Consider the following 21,782-nt stretch of genomic DNA (forward strand, 5'->3'; position numbering starts at 1 on the left):
TTTTCTTATTATAGAAGCATGATAGATTGAATCCTTATAAAAATTGGCATAGTATATATTCTTCACTGAAACTATTTGTCCAAATATAAAATATCATATAAAATGAAATACATTCGTGTTTACACCACATTATTATTTGAGATCATCGTGGATATACTTTAAATTCTTAGATATAGAGATACTTTCTTTAACGTGGAGATACACATTTAATTGTGGAGATACTTTATTTCTTAATGTGGCACAATGACCAAATCTGACAATAGGGCATATCGATTAATAAAAACATTAAAAAATAAAGCGAGGGCGATCAATATTATGTCTATCGGGAGTCGCGATCTGGGCTGATAAAGATCGTAGCAGCTAGCCTGACTGCTAGGTCCTAGATATCTAGGTCTATTGAACGGATCGCTAGGTTAGCCGCTACATGTAGGTCTCAGATTTGAAGTTGGAAATATTCAACTAAAGACTAATTATATCGACCTAATTTGTTAATTTCAAGCGGAAATATACATGTTAAAATTCACTATAACTTAAAGGATGAACAAAATATCAATAAGTAAATTATGGTGGCATATTTCTGCCATCCACATAATTTTTGGTCAACATAGCATCTCACGTAAAGTCAAGATAATTATCTCATCAAGTCGAGATAAATATTTAGTTTCTTAATCGAAACCGACTTTTTGTTGGGATAGCTATCTCGATAATTTATCTTCTATCTTGACTAAAATTCCTGGCATTTGCAAATACTGCAATTCACAAAACAATACAAGTTATGAATAGTTATTTGATAGTAGAATTTTGGAACTCATTACTAAAGACCCCTTTGATTTACATCGAGGATTATTAATGACAATTATAAGTCTTTCTTAAAAATGAATAAATATGCTGATTTTTTCCTATTAATACACATTGTGCGTCATTTTATCATATATATATATAAAGCTGAACTGTCTTTAATACTTTAAACTGCATGAAATCAAAAGTGTTGTGGTAAGAATTATAAAATAAACATGTTTATACTTTTGGTTCTACATTTGTATTTTGGGGATTTCTACTTTATCTATGTTTGTTTTGTTTTCATTACTAATTCAAACATAATAAATAGTTTTATGGATATTGTTTTTGAAAAGTATTATTTTAGTCTTTAATCGCATGAGTTAATTTAATTAACATGTAATTCGATATCAACCTTGCGTTATCTGTCTTTTATTTAAAATGCCTAAAGCTCTATAAGTCAGCATATTTATTATTCCTGTTAATTACAGATTAAGATATAGATTTGCAGCTGAAGATCTGATTCAGCTTAAAGATAATTAACCAGAAACTAATTGACGGGCAATTCGGTATACATGTACTTCATTTTTACTACGCACAAATGCCTTTCTATAAACTTAAGAGAATATTGAGTAATGAGTTCCGAAATACGATTATACAATTGTTATACATGCATTATCTAGTTTTGTTCATTTCATTTTATTTATTCTCATATTGTATAAAACAACATAGAGAAAATATACAATACATACAATATTTAACAAAAAGCAAAGGTGTATACTGTACACATCAACCTGGAGAGTTGACTCTCTTATTGATAATATTGATAAATTTACATAAGTTATTAATAACAGCTAATTTATTACATGAAAATAATTCAAAAAATTTGAAAGCATTTGGTCGTCTAAAATACATTGATGGTAAATAAGCTTTTCTATATTCTTTCAATTCCGGACATATCATAATATAGTGATATTCGTCGCCAATGTTATTTTTACATAAATTACAAAATCGTTGATTTCTAGGTACATTGTTCCATCTGCCTGTCTCAATTGGCAGTTTATGGTTGCTTGTTCTAAATCTAACTAATGTAGTAATGTTATTCATATAAGCACCAGAGTTTATGTAATTTCTAGGTACAAAAGTGTTATTGGTAAACAAGTTATAGATCAATCCTTTACTAGATGCGTTACAATCAGAGACCCATTTTTGTTGAAATTGGTCAATCAAAGTTTGCTTAACAACATTTAAAATCCATTTTTCATTTTCTACATTATGCGTCAACCAGACATAGCTTAGACCACATTCATGTAAAATATTCTGTATACATTCAACCCATTTGAAATTATAATTATTGATTTGTGTTAGGCTATGTAAAAAATTATACAATATATATGACAATTTTGATTCTTTACCTTTCAACAATCTTATCCAAAAATTCAACATTCTAATTTTTACTTTCACACACAATGGATGTCTAGCAAGTTCACCGTAGATCATAAAATTTGGTGTGGACGTCTTAAGACTAAGTACAAGTTTACAAAATTTAAGATGCAATTTTTCAATGATACATAAATTTTCAAAACCCCACAGTTCAGAACCATACAGTAAAATTGGAACAACCATTTTGTCGAACATATCAAGTTGACAATCAATCGATAGATTTAATTCTCTTGACTTTTTAATTATTGCGTACATAGCTCTGGTAGCTCTCGTCACTACATATTTCCTAGTACTGTAGAAAGAGCCTGTTCTTGAAAATATAACGCCTAAATATTTAAATTCCTTGACGATTTTTATTTCGTTACCATTGTATAGAAATGATACTTTTGAGGTTTGTCTACCTTTACCAAAAATAATAATTTTAGTTTTCTCAACATTCACTTGTAATTTCTATTTTTCACAGTACATTTGAAAACAATGAAGCTGATATTGTAGATCATCTTCGGTTTCGGACATCAACACAGTGTCGTCTGCATACAACATAATCATAATTCTTAGATAACAATTTAAATTTTGTTCAATTTCTTCAGACAGGCTTTTTAGTCCTATGACATTTTCATGTGATAAAAAATCTTCAAGATCATTAAGATATAATGCAAAAAGAAACGGAGATAAGTTTTCTCCCTGACGGACACCATTTTGACAAGGGAAATATTCGGAAAAATCATTGTTATAAAATATTCTTGATCTACAGCCATTATACATATTGACAACAACCCTTAAACATTTCCCTTTAATTTGATATTCAATGAATTTTTTCCATAATCCTATTCTCCACACTTTATCGAATGCAGCTTTAAAATCAATAAAAGCACAGAAGAGTTTCTTTTTCTTAAGTGAAAAAAGTTCAATCAGGGAGTAAAGAACAAACATATTGTCAATTGTAGAATAATTTTCTCTAAAACCACTCTGATTTTCCCTGATAAGATTAACATTATAAACAAAAGTAGTTAACCGTCTACACAATACAGAAGTAAAAACCTTTCCTAGACAGCTCAAAAGAGTAATCGGACGGTAATTTTGTGGGTCAGCATAACTACCCTTTTTCTTATATATTGGTTTTATGTTCCCGACCAGCCAGGCTTCCGGAATAATACCAGTATCAAACACTAAATTAAAAAGTTTAACATATAATGGTATCATGCTATTAATGGATGACTTAATATATTCATTAACAACAGTATCTGGTCCCGGCGATTTGTTATTTTTAATAGTTTTAACAACCTCAAGAATTTCGGCCGCGGTAACTGGGTCATTGAGCAAAGAGTTACAAAATGTATCTTCGCATTTATCATTGAAGGAAGAATAGTCTAATTCAATATCTAAATCATGTTCGTTCGCGTTAACAGTTTTAAAATAGTCGTAAAAATCTACTATATGTTAATATCGTTAGATTCGTTACAGCTTTTATCATTCACGAGTTTCCAGTATTCTCTTGGATTTGAACTTCTTAATGTTTTAATGTTACGCTGTAGGTTATTTCTATAAACTTTGTAAGATTTATTTAATGTGCGCTTATATTTTTTCTGTGCTCCTTGCAGCTCGGATTTAAACACGCTGGTTCCATATAACTTGAATTTGCGTCTAATTTTCCTACAATTTTTTCTTGCTGTGAAACAATCCGCATTAAACCATTGTTTTGTTTTGCTATTTCTAACCGAAGTTTTATTGCGCGGTAAAAATGTATCAAAAGTGGTTTTGGCTGAGGATAATAGTACATCAGCTAAACTATTGAACAAAAAATCTACATCTTCCTTCTGTATTTCGACAGAGTCGCGTACTTTATCATCTATAGTTTGTTCAATACTTAATAAATTTAATGTATTTATATTTTGGCAAAACTCGCTCGACTTGTTTGGATCCCATAATCTGATTCTTTGTGTAGGATTGACATGATATGATATATCCTTATAATTTTCGTTATTTAACATTTCACAGCTTAACTGACAAGTCAATGGCATGTGGATATCAGAGTACAAACAGTTAAAATCTAATACTTCAAAATGTTTAACAAACTTAAAAAAATTTGCATTACAAATAAAATAGTCAACAACACTTGATCTTGTAGTGGTGAAATTCCCACTATCTGCATCTCCGTTAACTCTTCCATTCATTATATATAAACTATTTGTTTTACAAAAATTCAACAGCTGATTTCCCCAAAAAATGGTTTTTTTATCACAACTTTTTCTATCAATATTAATGTTAAAAATATTCAACTTGTTTACATCAGTTAGGATATCACAATCTGTGTCTATCGATACTTCAAAATTTGACAAATCACTTTCCTCAAAAAAATCTTTCTTGTCAGATACTCTGGCGTTGAAATCGCCTGTTAAACACACATAGTCAAACTGAGAAATTAAATTTAAGTACTCAAGTTCTATTTCGTTAAATGCTTCTGATGAACTATAATTTGAACATTGAGGTGGGATGTATACAAAACCAAATAAAACATCATTCTCACAATCAAACAATTCACCCTTCACCCTAAACCAATAAACATATTTACATTCTGTTTCTATAGGCGTAATACATTTAGATAAGTTTTCACGGCACCCGGATTCGCGCACACACCTGTCTATTTTTCGCAAACAATACGTAATTGTCCAGTTCGATGGTGTCCAGGTCGTCTGTTTTTGTTTCGGTGAAGCACAATAGATCATAACGGTTCACTATTTATATGAACTCTGGATAGTTGAGACGTCTGTTGATACCGCAGACGTTTATGGATAATAGTTTGAGAATATTTCCAGAATATTGTAGGTTAACATCATCAGAAGTATCAGTCTGAGAATAGTTAAGAGAGTCGGTGCCATAGAAATCATGCTGGTCATCAATCGCGTTTTCATCGCGTTTCCCTATCTCCTCTGTCCTCTGCCTCCTCGACCTCCGCCCCTGGGTCTTGGTGTGAACGTCGGTGCCGCTGCTGATAGCCGTCTCGATTCGGTGGGCCCAGAACGTGTCGGAGGATCTAGTTGTGGATTGTTTGTGTCATCTTGGGGTGGGGGTGTGAATAAATCGCCATCGATGTAAAGTTTGTCATATATGAGTTGGGCCCGCTTCTGCTGTCTTTTTGCTGATTTATAGTAAGGATAGAGTAATTTTCTCTTCTCATTAATTTCACGCGGAAACTGTTCGTTAATTCCATAATTTCTATTTTGTTCTCCTTTTAGCTTAGTAAAAGCTGATTTCCGCACTAGTTCCCGTTCCTTAAATTGAACAAACTTCGCAATGATGGGTCTCGTTTTTCCGTGCACCCTGCGCCCCATTCTGTGAACTCGATGGAATTCTACGGTGTGCCTTATGTCTAACTTTTCTGCAATGAACTCTTTTAACTTGTCTTCACAATTTTCGTTATCTGTTTCGACAATTCCATGAAAGATTAAATTTTCCCTCATGCTCCGTGACTGTAGGTCGACATGTCGTTCATTCAAATCATTCATTTCACAACTTAATTTTTGCAATTGGGCAGAAAGATTGGCGTTAGTTGTTAGTTGTTAGTTTTGTGAATGGAAGCATTTGCAAATCCAAAGAATTTTAGTCAAGATAGAAGATAGATTATCTCATCTTGTCGAGTTACTGCTTAGTAATAATTTGTAATATTATCTATTTACCTATATTATTTAGTGTCACTGTACATTTATCACCTTTTCAAAATTTATGGAATATTATGAATATTATTCCCACGAATGATCGACAATTCGTCTTCATTATTCTAACATGTTCATAAACCATATACATATATTTTAATTATGGGTTGTTGGCACCTTTTCATGTAAATCCTTTTTAAGGTCAAGATCTAGTAAATGAAAGGTGCCTACAGGTTTATGAAATTCAAGATAGAAACTCTTTTAATGATGCTTCATAACAATATCTTTGTTTCATAGGGTGTACCCGGGCTTAATTTTTTGGTAAACGCAATGAAAAATCATGTTTTAACCAATCATTTTTTATGAAATGTGAAGGATAAAAGTAACAAATATCCGAGTTTTGTATATTTTTGAGTAATGAAATATATCTAGAATGCCTACAGTGTCTCTAAAAACGGCATTAAACAAGCTCCTGGCCTCCTCTTTAAAATGATGTCAAATTGAATATAGGTACCGGGATTACTTTTCCCATGATTAAATATAGAATGTCTAAATATTGTTTTATTTTCTATATAATTCCTTTAAAGCCGTAAAATACGGGAAAAGATTCATCAAATCAATTATGACGTCATAATGGTTCTAGCACCAAAAAGACAGTCTGGAACCATTTACTAGATCTTGACCTTAACCGTTTCCAGAATGCCGAAATGATAAGTTTTTTTTAAATATCATTGTATTCATCTGTATTGATTTATGTTGGTATACCGGTAGTATTGTATAACAAAATGTCTGTAAAACTTAACAAATTCAGGGATTGTCTATCACTTTTATCAAATTAAGATCGCAAATATCTTGACAGTCAAAGGTTTATTAGTAAGCGCTGGGGTAAATTAAGGGGAGATGGGAACTTGTATAAACATCAAATTAAGTACTACTATTTTTTTATGGCATCACCGGTATTGGGGGGGGGGGCGGGGGGGGGGGGCTGGCGTAGTATCTATAACTTTAATTTCACTCTACATTTCCGTACTTTCATTCCATTTTTTAACAAATTCCAAAAGAAAAGTATGTGTGTGTGTGTGGGGGGGGGGGGGGGGGGGGAGGGACTCACTTTCCGAATTCTTTAAAATCCTAATCCGTGGGGGGGGGGGGGGGGGGGGGGGGGCTGGCGTATTATCTTACAACTTCAATTTCACTCTACATTTCCGTTCCTTCATTCCACTTTTTTACCTACTCCCAAAAAACATGGGGGGGGGGGGGAGGGGAGGGACTCAATTTCCGAATTCTTTAAAATCCTAATCCGTGGGGGGGGGGGGGGGGGGGGGGGGGCTGGCGTATTATCTTACAACTCAATTTCACTCTACATTTCCGTTCCTTCATTCCACTTTTTTACCTACTCCCCAAAAACATGGGGGGGGGGGGGGGCAACTCCATGATAATTCAATTTAATTTTTTATACGTAAATTTAAGAAAATTTGTTGGTGCAAGAAAAAGTGCCCCGCCCCCCCCCCCCCCTCCTGATGCTACGTGCCTGTTTTATATTAAATAACGTTTTTTTTACTTTGCAATTTAAGTAATTATTATTGAAATATGTTGTCAATTTACAAGTTATTTTTTTTTACAGTAGTACATGTTCGGTAAACAAATATCATTTGACCTTACTACATATAATTTTACACCCTTTTTAACTGTATTAATTTTTAAGGCGAAATGGGAACACGCCAATAAAAATGGCATAGATTAAATCAGTAAGACCATTATGTTACCGAGCAAAGCGTGAATATAAAAATTGAGTTTTGAATCATGCGTACTTGGCCCATATATCGGCAAATGTTTGTATTTTTAGCGCTATTTGTAACGTAAGTCGATTATGACGTCATCAGATTCCATTTTCAAAATGAAGACGTCAACCAAACTGTCAATATGCGCAGCTAGTGTTCTGACGGTGGGTTTACTCTGGTTTCTCTACAAGAAGAGGAAGGTCACCTTCACAAAGGTACAAACAGTAATTAATATCAATTTAATAACTTGTAATTAAGTATCGAAAAAAGTAATGGTCACGTGGATGAGGTGTGGGTGTCATTCTCCTACAGCATGCTCGCTTTTTACAGACTGAATATCAAAGAAGTATCAATTCAAAGAATGATACTTAAATTTTTGGATAATGAATTATTAAACACACAATTGACAATTTTCGAAAAGTACTAGGTCTATATAATGTACATAGTTTCTCATTTTTAAAAATGTATTGCATGGGAAGTCATAATTGAAAATTTAATCCATTATAATTGTCAAACGAATAAACCCCCGCAGGATAGATTATACGCAATGCAAAGCATCGTCCGATGACTTCGTATAATTATAAACATTTTATATAATCATGGGTATATAATATTAATTTATTAAATTAGAATTTGAATTATTCTCTTCTTGGAATAAACCGCGTATCAACTTGCACTTTCAGACTTGTGACGACTGATTTTTGGAAGTCCCCGGACAATGCTTTGCCTTGCGTAGGAAATCTCTCCAGAAATGTGATCTTCTCATCTTTGGTGATTTTATACTGATTGGTAAAATCCGATTATTTTACTCTAAAGCAAGTTAGAAACGCTGAGGTGGATTGAAAATACACTTCCTATAACTTTAGTTTCAATCCAATGTTTTCTCAGACGTCCGCTCAGTTTGTTCCCACCCATATCAAACGTTTTGACTGCAACAGGTGAACTTGACGTAAGCTGTATATTTCCAATCTTGCCAGTTCACCCCTGCGAATGTTATTGTCATTCAAATTTTAGACCACGTGGTTTTATTTGACCCTTTCAGTTTCGCAGTAAAAATCGTACCTTGTGTATAAAGTCTATTTCACAGTCCATGTATCTAGGTTCTTAATATAGTAGTCAAATATAAAATCTAGAGATTTATTGATTTTAAATTTTATCTTCATCAATTGGTGAATAAAATGTGTTCTAGAAATGTGACTATACAAAAATTAGTTATTGTCTGCTGTTTCAACAACTAACATGCTTAAAAGAGATCCCTCCTGAGGATTAATTTTCGATCCGCGCCTGACCTATAGTCTGTCCCAAGTTATTTTTGCTGCATATTTGAACGATTTTTAATAAAAATACACATACCTGTGACTGAAGTGCAATCAAAATCGATGGAAGGGAAAATTCCCAAGATAACTTCATTCACACATTATCATTTTTCCCTCGTAACGAAAACAGATTTCCTACGGAGATTTATAATGGGGAATGTTGACATCTTTTCTCCATTCGGAAATACTCGGGACCCCTCGCGCAATTTTTTAACGTTATCATCCGGGCGTCTTCATCTCCTTGGCAATGGAAAAACCTCGTAGACTTTTTATTTTTAGCCGTGTACTGATACCCGACAAGCTAGAGGGGGCGTTTCAAAGGGGAAATCTTGGGATTTTTTCATACTATTGAATGAACATCGTCTGAACCAAGAGGTATTTATAAATATTGAATAATTTAAGAAAATATGCGGCAAAAATATCTTGGGACAGACTAGTAATAACATCAATAGTGAAACAGACTTTACCATTTTATGCAGAATGTACCTTGAAAATGGCTCGATATACTAAGTTTTAATGCAAAACAGACACCCATTATTTTTTTTTAAAACATGGTATTGCACACCACAAGCATCAAACATGGCTATGAATTTATTAAGCAACCCAATGGTTATATTTTCAACCACTCTACACGTGTTTGCACACGAACGATAACTCTGTTCTGAATATTATCGTTTAATATAAATAACTGCTAGATGGTAAAATAAGACATACATCTTGAAAGCTTTTCCCGTTTTAACATAAATCACAGTAGGATATGATATGAAAAACGACCAGTACTTACGTATTTTGAGAATATTATCCGAACACTTATACTTCCGCTCGAAATTTCACAGGAAGTGAACAAATATTGGTGAAGTCTCGTGAACTTTCATTCGAGCACCTCTGGATTTATTACTTACTTAGCAACGATAAAGAAAACATTCCGAACACATTCGCAGGGGTGCAGTTAATGTTCCGCGGTCTTTAATTATCTGAATTTTATACATTCTACTGTAGATATTCATAATAAGACAAATATTTGCATTCGTATACGTTTCACTGAAAACTATAATATCCTAATCTTTATTCTGCCACAGGGAGTACATGGGGCATATGATGACGACAACGACATATCCTCCATTTCCGCCACACGGTTATCGGACGACGACCTAGAGGAAGCAGCTGTCAGTATCGTCAGTTTTGGAGGCTATCCCAATGACAATGAAATGACTGATGAAGAAGATAAAGACGACACAGAAGATGTGAATCATAGTGCCGCAAAAAGCGCTGACGTCATATCTACTATATCAGAAAATGTTGACGTTATACACGAGTACGCAGATATTGATGTGCTTTCTTCCTCGTCTGAGAGTATTGAATGGAGTGATACGACTTCGTCTGAATCGTCTATAAATAGCGACAGGACCACACCGACAGTGAATTCTGTGATTACATTGGATATTGACAGAGTGCAGTCTTCGCTTCACGAACAGATATATACGCCAGTGGTGCAAGCCCACGGCGTAAATCGTCAGACTGAACAGATGACGAGGAGGCAGAGAGAGACCGAAAACTTCCCATTCCTAATGAGCGGGTCCACGGTGTGTGAATATATTGACAGAGAATACCGTGAAGTTGTATCAGGAAGTAGTCCAAACAACGAAGCTCTGAATGTTAACAGTGTTCTTTAGTGCATTTAATGTATCAACAACAACATAAAAAACCCAAATATTGTCAGAAAAAAAAAGTTTATTGAATTTTACGTTTGAAAAATTTGACATACATGTAGTGAAAGCAAATTATTGAGAAAAAATTGAGAAGAGAGAGAGAGAGAGAGAGAGAGAGAGAGAGGCGTCATTAAGTCTGTGGGTTGTCCTCTACCATGGCCATAGGGTTCACAAAGCTTGTTGGTCTCGATCCCAGGTCAGAAGTTTTCTCAACAACTGAGGGATCCGTAAACATTGACTCCTAAAGATACAGTTATTACTTAGTATTAAATATGGAATCGATATAATATTCATGACATGCAGTTACTTATAATGTAAAAAAAAAAAAACTTATTATCATTATGCGCTAATTAAAACTTGCATGAATCGTGACCGTAAATTAATTAAGTTGAACAAAAGAAAATACAATTGCATGCAAGTTTTTTTTTCATTTTTTTTTGGCATATCAATTTATTCTACGAGTTCTAGCATAGGATAACTAATTTCAATATCATAATATAACAACGCACGTTTAATGGTGGGCTGTCATACAGTGGGTTATCAAACCCCCGGGAAGAGTCGAAAGTTGGTTGTTCCTCCTGTTCCAGACCAAGGGAACTTGGCATCATTTCCATATCCATTGGTTTTTCGTTCTGTACATAAAAAATACCAAATGAATATTAAAATTATTTACGCTATCATCATCTATCATTAAAGTATAATCATTAAGCCTATGTCAATTTTCTGTCATCATCTGAATATTGTATTTATTTATCTTACCTCCAGTGGGTTGTTTCCGTACATCGGGTTATCGAAACCCTGCGATGGACCAACATTTTCCGGTCCACCAAACCGGAAGCCAAAAGAAGGGGGAACTTCAACTCGAGGCTTCCGGAAGTTTGGCTTTTTGAAACTGATTTTATCAAAAACTTTGAATCCCAATTCATCGGTTGGACTAAAATGCAAAGCAAATCACATGTTAAAAACGGCTAATGAATTAATCCTAGCAATGTATTGGACTATAACAGTAGAGGTTTTTTTTTTAATAAATGTGTATGCTTTATCTTTACACCAGGGCTGCGTTTTACAAAAGAACTTACGACTTACGACCAAATTAATGAAAGCTAATTAGTCACCAACTAATCAATGAATTATTCTTATGGCTGGAAAATATAATTATGGGAATTGAAGTATTTGTAAACAAATGGTTTTATGTCAATTTGGTTCTCTAAAGATCATCTTACAAGACAGTAAATATTTACGACTTTGTCGTAAGTTCTTTTGTAAAATGCAGCCCAGGTTGCTAACAAAGTTAATATACATTCAACGAGTTTTCTTTCTTATTTTGAGAAATGATTAACGTATATGGAGCGATTACAACAAGTTGTGGTTGTTAGAAATACATAGCAAGAATGAAGAGTTAAATAGGTAAGAACGATTGTTCATGTATAAGGATTTAATTTATGCATGGGATCTTCTGTGTGTATCAATGGGAATGAGAGGAATTGAAAAAGATACCTCTGTTTTCTTCTATATACGAAGATGGCTACCACTATAAGCAATCCAACCACCACTGCCCCTCCGACAACAATGCCCGCTATTTCTCCGTTGGGGATTGATTCCGCTAATTAAAAGAATTTAGAAAAAAAACTTTTATTTTAAAGATATGACAACTATTTTGTTTTGCTTCGAGGTACAAATCATTCATTGGTAACTGATATAATATCTTTTATTACCTAATCAAAGGGATTTTGTTGTTTTATTACAAATTAAATATTTGCGTCTATTTTGAACTGCCGGTCAATAGACTGCGATCTATTAGACCGCCGGTCAATAGAATTCGATCTATTGGATTGCCGGTCAATAGACTGCGATCTATTGGACCGGCAACGTATTTCAGAACGTGGGTATGTTGATGTTACATCCTTTCAATGTTATCAAAATGAAGTATCAAATAATCAACAGTTTTAAAGCTTTATATAAGGTAAAAGACTATTTCAAATCTAATGGGTTGAAGACTCCCCCTTCTTTGTGTAAACTATTACTGAATTGAGATGTTGTAATGCATGCAACAGGTTTTGTGCATGTAAAAGATGAAAAAAAAAATCTGAGTATATTGCATAATGGCACGAAAACCATCTGCAATATGCAAATTGTAAACCCCGAAAACTAAATAAGGAATAAGGTAATAAAACAATTATTTGATGCTTGAACAGTCAATAGACCAGAATTTTTTCCCTTGGTGCAGGGAACAGCTCAGTATGATCTATTGCCCTCGGCCGTTGGCCTCGGGCAATAGATCATACTTGGTGCAGGGAACAGCTCAGTATGATCTATTGCCCTCGGCCGTTGGCCTCGGGCAATAGATCATACTGAGCTGTTCCCTGCACCTCGGGAAAAATATTCTGGTCTATTGACTGCTCAAGCATTAAATAATTGTATATTTATTCTGAAGAAGAATCTTACCTGTCTGTGCGCCGGATATCGGGCCCGTGCTGCCTCCCCCAGAAGAAACGTCCACTCTCACACTCAGAACGCTATATTTGAAACCGCCCGCGTTAATGTCTGCAAAAAAAATAGGCCAAAACAAAATTTTACCCATAAAACCTCACACCGATATAAGTTCAACCAACTTCTGATTTTTCATGCAAAGTACGTATGATGCTTCGAACAAAAGTAAAAAAAAATATTGCATTTAATTAAATATAATATATTTTTACCATTTGCACTTTTAAAAACTGTTCAACATACCATTTTGCACCTCCTTTGCTATTTCCCTAGTCAGCTGTGACGCACGCACCCCATCTGTGTCCAAGAGTACCATCTGAATCTCGTCCTCCGAGATTTTGGAGGTGATTACTTGGACATCTTTGTATTCCGATTTTCCGTCGATGAGGTTTCTCCGAATCCCATTCACTAGAGTATCAAATCGGAACCCGCTTCCAAATTTCATGACAGCGACACCACCTTACAAAATTTCAATGCAAATTAGAATTTACATATCATAAATCACGAAATCTAATTTTTTGCTGGGAAATTTGCAAAACTCGTATGTATATCCCAGAAATATAAAACAACTCATATACAAGTTTAACAACAACAGCATATGGGGACTCGCTTCCAACTCACCGGCTTAAAAAATGATAAAATAGGTCTATTATTTGTAAATAATTACATGTATGTTGTATCTTGATACTCCATACGGCATAAGAAACTTGTGGTTGACTTGAAAAAAAAACCTACCCCAGATTTGTTAATATTTTACTCACCACACAAGTCGCAGCAATGTCCGACTGGTTTCAATGGTGTTCTACATTGCGCTTTGGTGCATCTCTTTCGTTGTATGACACATATACGATTCAAAACCTAAGATAGAACAATTGTAGATTTCGGAGTTCTTACCTCGGAATAGATAAAATGACTCTCACATATACTCAAATCTTCAATATATATGCACACATTGAAGCCTGCAGTAAAACTGTTCTCATTACATGTTTTAGTACTGGAAACAAATATTGTGAATTATAAACAATTAGATAATATCAATAGACCTTGAACAATTAATCAGAGATGTAAACAATTATATGGGTAGACACATTAAAAAGTGAACAACTAGACACACTAAACACATACTGTGAACAACTAGACAAAAACAGTGAACAACTAGACACACTAAAACACATACTGTGAACAATTAGACAAAAACAGTGAACAATTAGACATACTAAAACACATACTGTGAACAATTAGACAAAAACAGTGAACAACTAGACACACTATAAACACAGACAGTGAACAACTAAACACAAATGTGTGGATACCGAAACACAATAACGGTGATGAACAACTAAATGAATACAATGTAGATGGCCATGAAGACCACGAGCAGCTTAACAACAACTGTAGACAGCTTATGGCAAAGACCACTGACAATCTACGAGCATGCGCCAACTGTAAACGACTACATATGCACGTATACTCAAAGACATCACACATCAAGATTCAAAGTTGATCCAAACATAAATGATGGCGAATAATTTAAATCAAAAAACTAAAACATATCAATGCATTATGATTATTACACTGTTAAGCTGAACAGAATAGAGGATGAGTGATCACGAACAGCCGATGGCGCTACAAACCTCCCCCTTGTTGTTTCCACACATACACCCCGTGGGGTCGTTACATGGCCGCCTCTGTATGGTGACTGACGATCTCTGGCCGTTGTTAGGGAGGGGAAACATCCCTTTGCCTTGATCGGTGGACAGAAAGGACTGAAAACTCGTCGTGGTATACGCCTATAAAAATAAGTACTTAGGTACAATGTACGTTTCTCTATAAGTTAAAAATACCATAAACTGAATACATGTATATTCCAAAACATACTTTTCCTGTAATTTTGAAAGTATTGACTTTAATATCAATTCCAGTCTCTAAATTAACGTAGAATGAGTTTCCGCTTGGATAAACAACATCGTCATTCATGCAGGGCACTTTTTCAGAATCTAGCCGGGCAATGGTTTTGCAGTCCCCAGTTTCTGAATCCGTTTCGCACCAATTGTTGGAGTCGAACCAGTCTCTGGGATAGGTGACATTAAACTCGACATCTGTAGGAAAGAGAACGTAAAGATTAGTGAAATGCGCAAAATGTATCAGAGCAATTCCTTTATAAGGTCTACTGAATCATGAAAAAAAATCGTACATTCAACATTCAAACATACATGCATCTCGTTCAAATGTTCAATGTAGTTTCATAATAGAAATGTGTGATAATATTACTTTTGGAATTTGTTGAGTAATATCATTTTAGTTGCAATTTATAATTAATACCATACAGTACAGTCAGATAGAAATCAAGTCTATGTTTTAAAAAAGCGCTTGGGGTGTTTACCACCGTTACAGAGTGTATATAAGTGCAGCCATTGTTAACAAGACTTACTAGAGCTGTACGGCGTACATGAGGCGCTATGATCAGGCTGTTCCGTGAAGCCAAGGACAACATCAGATCCGAACACCACTTCTCCATTCATCGGCATCAACTGAGGGGACAAAAATAAACTTTAGTTCATCAAATAGCTACCGCAAACAATCAATGACATAATTTTTATATGGTTATCTTATGGCAAGCTGTGTAAGCCGTGCCAAGTGCCAGCAACAGGGTCATTTTATATATTACAGTGGTTGTTACAATGGTTACTACAACGGTTATATTGCAATGGCTGTAACAATGGCTGTATTGCAATGGTTATTACAATGCTAATATCAAAATATTTATTACAATGGTTACAAAGCAATAATAATTACAATGGTTAATATATTTTACAATTATTGTTAATTTATTCAATGGTTATATTACAATGGTTTTATTGCATTAATTATTACAGTTGTTTGGTTCCACTAACCAGTTGCTTGACGGTGGTGTTGACCTGAAGGAAAACCGCGGCGCTCTCGTCATGAATCACCGCTACATCGTTACCACACGGCGCTCGACCAGCATTCCAGTTCGCGGGGTTCCCAAAATTTGTGTTGGACAACCACCGCTTGTACGCACAGTCAACCAGACCTATAGAAATAATCGGTACTCATAATTAATAAGGAAGATCACATCAATACAGTATCGATTTTTTGTGCGAGTTCTTTAGAACGTTTTTTTAAAAATTCCATTAACTGGTTAATTATACTTCATTAAGTAGGGAGCGAGTAATTTAAGTTTCAGATCTTGTGTCAAATCCCAGTTATATATTAGAACAATAAAAATATGTTCTAATCAATTCATTTAAATGTTAAGATATTTGAATTCATTATCACATTTAAATTCATTATCACTTTTGTTTCATTCAAAAGGATATTTAGTTCAAATTACTTACCAATACAGAGAAGGAGTAATAGCCATTGCCCCATGTTTCCTCCCCTTGTTTAATATGCGTGTCCCATACAAAGGTAGGCTGTAGTACTCGAATAATTATGATCGGTACCATCATGTACACACTGTCGAATACTAATATTGCCCCTCAATTTATCGTCCCATCTACATTATTATCCCAGGAAATGATAAGTCTGTCGGCACGTTTTATTGGCCCTTATCATCTCATTTCAATAAAAATAGCATACAAGTAAATTAAAAATTCACGAGACCTGATAAGATTTTGTAGGTACGAGGTACTAAGAAGAGAAAGCTTATAAAAGCACATGTAACTACTATTACTCTCTCTCTCTCTCTCTCTCTCTCTCTCTCTCAGCAGAAATATTTCTTTAATTATTAATTTAAAAAGGGATTTAATTTTGCAATGAACAATTTTTCTTACTTGATCGTATCTAATTACATGTAGATGGCCCAAAAATGTTGAATACACTGTATCGAGTATTAGTAGTAGAAATTATACGAAGAAAGCTAGTCAAATTATTAATTTTAACGCAAAGAAAACTTCTAGCTGTTTGTGGGATGATGATCTTCGACCTAAAATAACCTTTTGCGAATATATGGGATTTTTTTTTTTGGAAAGTGATAGCTGAAGTTTTGATCTTATTAAAAAAAGATTTCAGATCCTCTGCTCCATTTTCCACACTCTTTCAAATTAAACTTACAACAGTCACATTTTTTAGTCTCGATATGAGATCGATCCTCTATTGGCAAACATTACCTCCCACCCCCCCGCCCAAAAAAAATGCTAGTTAATTCTAATTAATGTAATTCTGGTTGTAACGCGGCATTTGATTGGATAGAAAAAATTAGTTAAATTTGTATAACCTGGTTTACACGTCACAATGCACCAACGTCAAAAACGTACTAATCCAATTGACGTTTCTTTTGAATTTTGAACAGATTAATATCATTTTTAAAAGTAAAACGGACTCAATTGTACAGCAAATTGAAGAAAGTTAAATGATAAGGAATTAACTCAATTTCTACCCAAGCTATACTCGTATAACCTGGGCTGGAGCAATTTACGCCTTTTATAATATAATCCGCTTCGCGGATTTCCCCAACCCAGGTTATACTCGTATAACTTGGGAAGACATTTAGTTCATGTCTTAAATATTCAATATATCAATATGTATTCAATATGTATTAAATCATCTATTTTTACCTTTGTACAAACTTAAGGTATTAATGTTTTAGTAATGCACTCAGAATTAAGTGCTTAATTTCGAATACGTTCCTTTGTGTAAAGCAGTTTCTAGTCATATGGCTACCCTCCTTTTACTATGATATTTATAAACCATGAACATAAAGAAAACAAAATACTGAAATGAATTTATTGACCAAATTGTAGGAAGTGTGTGTGTCTTTCAATATTAAACAAACAAGAAAACAAATAAGGTACATGTACAACCAGCCAGTATACCTGTATACCTGTATACCTTGAATGAAGCACATTTATCTGCATTAACAATGCACTGAAACAACCATAGTCTATAATCACTGGGCAAGGTGGGTACAATACAATATACTACAGTATATAGAATATAACAATATGTATCAAAAGACAATACCTACTGAAACTAGCAAAAGTGATATGAATTTGTATCAAAAAATCAGCAGAGTCTAACAAAATATGTATTACATTTTCAAACAGTATAGATACATTTACATGTAAATCACAGGAACTTTGGCCACAGGGATAATCAGCTTTTCATAAAAACAAATTTTGATTATGATGTACATTATATTGTGAACAGTTATTTTCTGGAATGTTAGTATTAGAGTGTCTTGTAGGACCCATTTCCTTTACATTTCTAGGCTGCAGCCTTTGGTAATGGCTTCTATAATGGTCTCTGTGGGCACACTCTCCTCACATAGGTTCACAAAGGCATACAGATGTTTGAAAGCATATCCAAATTGCTGGAAAAAAACCCAGAGTAAATCACCAAATGGACAATGAAATCATTCATAACAGAAAAAAAAAATTATGTAAGTTTCATTTTAAATTGTGATTTCAGGTATTCTTTTCTACAATACATGTTCAACAAAAAAATTTAGTACATGTAGTGAGTGAAATAAAATTGAACTTTATCTCAACAAATGCGAAAAAGTCAAAAATATTTTTGATTTGGGAAAAAATAAATCTAATGTCTGAGATTACTGATCTCTGACAAAATCAACATAAGCAAGTCCAGATAAAATGTTTAAGCTGATCTGTAGGATTAATCTTGAAAACAGTGGGTAAGAATTATTCATCAAGATAGACTTACCTGTCGGAGTTCCAGCTGAGGGCAGGTATCGGCCAGGTGTTCCACCGCCGCCTTGTAGCACTCGTGTCGGAACAGTCCCATCCGGGCCTTCATAATCCTCTCCACCTGTCTGTTGTTGCTATTGGTTGCTATGGAAACAATTTTCTGTATAAGTGGAGCCACTTTTCCTCGTTTCTGTAATTGAATGGAAGTTTGAAAAACAAATGCTTCAATAATCTGTTAGATGATTTTTTTATTCTAAATTTAACTTGCATAAATCAACAAACATGTCAATTTGCCAACATGCATGCACTTGTTTACTTAATGTAAGTACGACAACTTGTTCTATGAAAGCAAGATTACAGGACATTGTACCAATTCAATTATCAACTTAACGATATTGATATTTGTTTTACATATTATTTTAATTGCTAATGACTGTTAATTCACAGGAACATGAATACAGAATATCACTAATAAACATGAGCATAATTTGTGGATGTATTGTACTGTTCTACCACGTGTATAATTATACTGCTGTAGTCATGTTTACATGTGTAACTTCGTGAGTACAATTTTAATATACTGTAAAACTAGTTTATAAAAAACATTTGAAGAGAAATAATGTATAGGTGAACTATATTTTGCATTTTTCACCCCCTCCCCTTTACTATTTGTAGTGTGACGGGAGGAATGAGCAAATATACAATGAATCTATATAGCTTGACAAGGAATCGAACCCAGGACCCTTGCAATTTTAAGGGCTCTTCCACTGAGCTACAAATGTACCCTGGCCAATGCCGACTGTCCATATAACTCCGGTAGTTTTACGTTCCTATTCTGCTGCGCGCTCATCTGGTGATGGAGGGTTATAAACAAACAGTCAAACCAAGAACCCACTGAATAAATGACCACACGATTATATATAATATATGTCCACGCTTACCATAGACTCCTGTGCTATTTTTTCAGAGTAGTATTTTCTGTCCTCTGCTGTTGAAGCCAGCTTGAATAAATTCATGTTGATGTGTAGATCCACATCCTCGGACGGTACTGCACCAACCTGAGTAAAATCATCAAAACTCATATAAGACTAGTATATTTAAAACAAAGGATTCACCATTCCTTTTTAGTTTATGAAAATTAAAAAAAAAAAAAAATTTGGACATACATTTGGGTCGGGAATGGGGTACACTATTTGATTGGACTGGCTCGATCCCTGGAACTCGCTAACAGTCATTGAGTCAATTTTCTGAAAGAGCAAAACATATTACTTAATGGATGTAAAATTGTTCTAAATAAAACTTGACAACTTTTTGTTACATCCTGTTATATTCTAGCTTTAATATTTCAATATATATATCATATAACTTTAACATGATTGTACTTTTTATGAGATAATCAAAAAAAATTTTTTTCCCCCTTAAATCATTGTCATTCATAATATCAATGCCCCCCATAACTGCCTAGTAATACATTACACAGTCATGTAAACCATACAGTCATTTGATACCTTTGTTATCAATTAATGGCAATATATTACAAACATTGGCAAGTAACCTTCACCTGACTGGGACCTGATACATATATTTACTCTATATTTGTTATCTCAAAATAAATCACTGAAGGTGTATTTGGTTCCTAGACATAGATAGTGCTACAGCAAGCTACTATAAATATTAATCTAATGACAGAAAATAAACAATATTTACCATATCCCCAAACTGGCAGACTGTGCTTGTGTTGGTTTCTCTCTTTACAATCTTGAATTGTTTTTCAATGGTTTCTGAGTTAAGGTTCTCCTGTTAATGAAAGAAGAATGAAGTATAATAAAGATTACTCACAATTTCACAAATACAGTACTGGTGTGGAGAGAGCAGCAAGCTACTCCTCTGGACATTCAGATTCATTTTAACTGCATTTCAAATTCAAAATCCAAAAAAAATAATTATTCACTTCAGTAAAACCTAACAGTCAGTTTTGATATGAAACTCAAGCAGCTATGCACCCCTAATTAATTAAAGCATCTATGTAGACATTTATAAACAATCAATTCATCCTTTTCAACCATTTGACCTCTTGAATGTATAAATTAATATTGTACCAAAAATATCTATCATTTTCACAAATAATGTTAATAAGTTATCATTATACAAGTACAATAACAAAATTAACTAGACACGATCTCGTTGCGAGCAACGAATGGGTCTTCCGTCCGATTTTTGAATAGATTAGATTAAACTTATCACTTCAAAGATAAAATCGAGATCTAAGCGAAAAATAGTAATTAAAAAAAAAAAATTGCGGCAATTGGGGCTTGAACTCGGGTCTCCTGGGCCATGTCCACGACTCTATCGACTGAGCTACTCAGACTCTTGCTTCAAAATTTTGACGCTTAATTTCTCAAGAATGCCTGAATTACCTGAAAGCACCTTGTTGTGAGCAACAAGTGGGTCTTTCGTTTGATTTTGAATTGATAGGGTTCAATTAAACTGTTGACATATGGTACGCTCTACTATCATATTAACTTCCTTTTAAACTAATTTTTCAACCTACACTGCGAAATGCAGATTTCCGGAAAACGTCATTTTTAAACTTCAATATCTCCGCAATGCGTTGTCCGATTTTAAAACGGTTTTTAGTTTTGTATTTAGTACAAAAATTTCAACAAAACGCATATGCTTTAAAATTCCAAAAATCGAAATATGAGAATCACTTCCGGTGACGACCGGAAGTGACGGACGACCTGCTCATATTAAAAACTGATAAGTTTAAAACATATTCTGATGTAAAAAAATTTATAGATTATTTGATTTAAATTTTTTTTAAAACACAGTTTTCCAAAAATGCTGTTTGAGCGGACCGGAAGTGACGTACGATCGTAGTTTTATCTGATCGGCCCTAGAAATTCAAAAATCTATCATTCCTGAAACTTTCAATTTTCTATCTTTA

General features: G+C 34.0%; 2 protein-coding genes across 2 annotated transcripts in view; one reads left to right on the top strand and one right to left on the bottom strand.

Moving 5' to 3' along the window:
• The first annotated feature begins 7,742 nt into the window (after positions 1-7,742).
• Positions 7,743-10,684, top strand: LOC128177269 (uncharacterized). Its single transcript, XM_052843924.1, has 2 exons — positions 7,743-7,869; positions 10,050-10,684. The coding sequence occupies exons 1-2, from the start codon at positions 7,744-7,746 to the stop codon at positions 10,641-10,643; spliced, it is 720 nt and encodes a 239-aa protein (XP_052699884.1). The 5' UTR covers position 7,743; the 3' UTR covers positions 10,644-10,684.
• The window catches only part of LOC128177270 (uncharacterized), an 18,700-nt gene continuing 7,601 nt past the window's right edge, over positions 10,684-21,782 (bottom strand). The window contains exons 9-24 of the mRNA XM_052843925.1: positions 20,543-20,632; positions 20,002-20,082; positions 19,777-19,893; positions 18,852-19,025; positions 18,402-18,501; positions 16,061-16,221; positions 15,598-15,697; positions 15,045-15,265; positions 14,801-14,956; positions 13,928-14,024; positions 13,410-13,625; positions 13,125-13,223; positions 12,177-12,282; positions 11,439-11,613; positions 11,189-11,311; positions 10,684-10,920 (exon numbers count right to left, since the gene is read on the bottom strand). Of these exons, the coding sequence (XP_052699885.1) occupies positions 10,810-10,920; positions 11,189-11,311; positions 11,439-11,613; positions 12,177-12,282; positions 13,125-13,223; positions 13,410-13,625; positions 13,928-14,024; positions 14,801-14,956; positions 15,045-15,265; positions 15,598-15,697; positions 16,061-16,221; positions 18,402-18,501; positions 18,852-19,025; positions 19,777-19,893; positions 20,002-20,082; positions 20,543-20,632 (2,127 nt within the window). The 3' untranslated portion in view covers positions 10,684-10,809. The remainder of the gene's footprint in view (positions 10,921-11,188; positions 11,312-11,438; positions 11,614-12,176; positions 12,283-13,124; positions 13,224-13,409; positions 13,626-13,927; positions 14,025-14,800; positions 14,957-15,044; positions 15,266-15,597; positions 15,698-16,060; positions 16,222-18,401; positions 18,502-18,851; positions 19,026-19,776; positions 19,894-20,001; positions 20,083-20,542; positions 20,633-21,782) is intronic.

The sequence above is a fragment of the Crassostrea angulata genome, chromosome 3, assembly GCF_025612915.1.
Source record: "Crassostrea angulata isolate pt1a10 chromosome 3, ASM2561291v2, whole genome shotgun sequence".
In the NCBI taxonomy this organism is placed as follows: domain Eukaryota; kingdom Metazoa; phylum Mollusca; class Bivalvia; order Ostreida; family Ostreidae; genus Magallana; species Magallana angulata.

Excerpts from the sequence above, each read along its gene's own strand:
- LOC128177269 (XM_052843924.1), top strand. The coding sequence starts at position 7,744 with ATGACGTCATCAGATTCCATTTTCAAAATGAAGACGTCAACCAAACTG. Across the intron at positions 7,870-10,049 it reads GGAAGGTCACCTTCACAAAG|GGAGTACATGGGGCATATGA; the intron begins GTACAAACAGTA and ends ATTCTGCCACAG.